Below are 3,269 nucleotides of genomic sequence, written 5' to 3' on the forward strand. Positions count from 1 at the left end.
ATACGTTCCACCTTTCTTTCCAGTGTCCCACCCATCAATTCCCTCCTCTTTCCCATCAAACACTTGTTTGTATGTGTCCTCAAAGTAAGACTTATTGACCACACCTTTGTTCATACCTCTCAAGCTCCCCTAAGCATCTCCGATGGCTTCATGTTATGCTTCCCTAACCTATTCACCCCATTTTTCTCTGCCCTCACTTTCACCACCTCCACTTCTGTTTCCCAGTATCCCTATGGCAGTTGTGTGGCCACTAAAATGCCATCACTGTACGGTAATGGGAACTAGGGGGCATGTTTACTGAGAGCAAAGATCAACAAACACTTTGTAGCAACACTGCAGCGTAAAGCCCTCCTACCAGCAGTGCAGTTTCCTGCTAGTTTCCAAAATTTGATCGAAGTCTTTGCATTCTAAAAAGGTAATCAAGTTAAAATATATTGTTGCATGTAAATAGTCACATCTCTAATACACAGCAAAGGCTGGCTGCAAAACATCATCAGAGAAAATATCACTTCTGCAAACTGTTTGCATTCTGGTACTAAAGCAACTCAGATCTGACTTTACTGAAGAAAAAAATTAGGCTATTGAATATCCAAGGAGTTGACAGGTAGTTACTCATTTGCAAAGGACAGACTGAAATACAAATCCCTACTCCAAATTAAATGGCACCTTAATCACATGCAACAGTTAGCGTCTACTTTCTCTCTAGTCCCTCAAATTGTTTACTTATGCATACAAAGTAGAATATGTTCCAGCAGAACAGGTAAGCAGGAAAGCAGAAAAGATAACCTTGTAACTGGGCACTCTACAGGTGAGAAAGGCAAACTGAAGTTCCTGATGGCAATCAGGCGTAATAAGAACTTGAATTTATTTCAACTTGATCTCCTTCTCAAAAATTTCAATTTCAAGTATATAGATTTTTTTAATAGGAAAAAACCAAACAAATGAACAAAACCCAAACTTTCAATCTGCTATGTACAAGAGTTATACTAATTCTTAAAAGTCTTCTTACCAACAGTAGAACAAATAGGTCCTAAATGAGGGCACAAATAATGACCTCAAACACAGGAGTCCTGGTCATCTACACAACGTCAATGTGAGTTCCACTCCCTGGCTCTAGTCTAGACTGCTACAGCTAGTTCCCTCCAAGACAAGTCTAGTAGGTGGGTGGCTAGCCCCAAGCTGCATAGATGTGACCTACTCTCTGATATTTTGCCTCAGCCAGCCAGCCCCAGCTCCTTGAACCAACCCTTGGACTGCTTTTGACTGACACTACTGACATAGCCCCAGTGGCAGTCTGAGATTCTCCTCAGATTCTTTAAGAATATTCTTTCATTACCACTACTGGTATGTTTAAAATGTGATTACTATTGGGAGTTCTTCAATGTGTAAAAGCTAAATTTAATTCTGTTTGGGACAAAAAGGTGAAATATGTAACAACTTTATGTTGCTAAAACAACATTTGCAATGCAATTTATATTAGCGTTCATACCAAATAATTCCTCCCCAGAGCAGAGAAAAGATAACGTAGAATGCCAGTGATCCCCAGATCATGAAGTGATTTATCCACGTCCAATAGTGTGTATCTAGTGCAAGCTGAAAAAAGCCCAAAAGAGATTATGTGGTGTTATTACTATCTAGCAGCAACAGAACACTCAGCAGGAGATGAAATAAAATAATACCCTTTGAAAAAAGGGAAGGATTCTACACAGAATTAGCTAAAACCCGTTTTTCAATTTTGAGCACAGCTAAGAAGTCACAAATAGCAAAATCTGTATTTAAACTAATTTAAATTAACACAGCAATGTATGGTCATAGAGAGAAACAGATATAAGTAACCAGCAATTAGAAAACAAGCTCTGAGAAAGTTTCAATTGATAAAATACAGCATACTTTACCTTCAATGTAACCGTGAATACAAGCACAGTAAACACCACTGTTCCAAAGGTCCAGTTTCCAAACATCTATAAAAAATGGTCCAAAGCAGTTATAGATAATACTTTCCACTACTTTGTGATTTGTCCAGAATAAAGCTCTTAAAGCTACATATTGCTTTGTATCAGGAACCGACACTTCAGCAAAACCACTGAATTCTACATGATCTATTCAGTGCAAGGTGTTTTGGTTTCATGCCCTTGTGTGTACACACCTCAGATTTCATACAGACAGGAAAAAAACACAATCAATGCACTCAACCGGAAGTTTACAGGTATGTTTCTTAAGAAATAATCAAGTGTAGCACAGTTAACAAAACACTGAGGTTTACAAATGAACTGCAGTAATTTCAGCAATCTTTTTGGACATCATCTTTTCTCTGATGTCCCTTTTCTGCTGTCCCTAGTATCCCACAATTTCATGGAGGTTTGACAGCATGTTATGCAGATGAGTAACAGTACAAAAAAAGAATGTGATAACCACCACATTCTCACTTATGCAAGTATATATATGATCCACACACATTTTAAGATAAAACAGTATGGAATGAGAGTTGATTTTCTCCCCACCTGCATAATGAAATAGAAACACTTCAGCTTTTCCTCTCCCTGAGGGAGGGAAGAACTGGTGGTGAATACAGTCACAGAGGATTGCCTGGACTGCAGCAGCTATGAGATGACCAGGTTCAGTATCCAGAGAAATGTCGGGAAAGTAAGTCTCTTCTCTTTTAGGAGAAGAGACTTTGTTTGATTTAGGGTATTGCACACATGAAAGAGAAGGGTCCCCAAGAGAGCTGAATTATTTTGAAAGAGAAAACTGCTGAGAACTCACGAAGTCTCTTCTGCAGGAAGACATGGAATTTCAGCAGAAGACCCAGTTGGCCCAGCAGGATGTTTCTCAATGAACAAGAAGGCAAGATGGGAGCATACAAGAGATGACAATATGGGCAGGCAGCAAATGCACAGCATAAAAGCATTTCTTGGGTATGGAGGAACAAAATCACAGATGAAGCCCAGCTCAAACTAAGATTAATGAGGGTGCTGAAGGTGACAAAGAGGATATTTACAGGTATCCTTATTCCAAAGGGAAAAATCTAAGCCCACTGATGGCATGGTAAGACAACCTAGTAGAAGGTGGAAAAGAAAATGCTTAAGTGTTCAGTATTCTGGATATTAGTCTTCACAAGCAAAACCTGCTCCTTGCACTTAACAGCAACACTTGGAAAGGAAAGTAGCAGCCAACAGTGTGGGAGCAACAGGTTAAGGAGTTGTTAAGGCAGGAGAGCAGTGGAAGCAATCTATTTTTAATTTAGCAAGGCATTTGCCACTTGACTCGGC

General features: G+C 39.4%; 1 protein-coding gene across 1 annotated transcript in view; it reads right to left on the reverse strand.

The window, feature by feature from the left end:
* The window catches only part of LOC104529224 (probable phospholipid-transporting ATPase IH), a gene marked incomplete at its 5' end in the record, with an annotated part of 25,513 nt that overhangs the window by 8,649 nt on the left and 13,595 nt on the right, over positions 1-3,269 (reverse strand). Inside the window, 2 exons of the mRNA XM_010173469.2 lie at positions 1,490-1,593; positions 1,896-1,961. Of these exons, the coding sequence (XP_010171771.1) occupies positions 1,490-1,593; positions 1,896-1,961 (170 nt within the window). The remainder of the gene's footprint in view (positions 1-1,489; positions 1,594-1,895; positions 1,962-3,269) is intronic.

The sequence above is a fragment of the Antrostomus carolinensis genome, unplaced genomic scaffold, assembly GCF_000700745.2.
Source record: "Antrostomus carolinensis isolate BGI_N321 unplaced genomic scaffold, ASM70074v2 scaffold9630, whole genome shotgun sequence".
Lineage (NCBI taxonomy): Eukaryota > Metazoa > Chordata > Aves > Caprimulgiformes > Caprimulgidae > Antrostomus > Antrostomus carolinensis.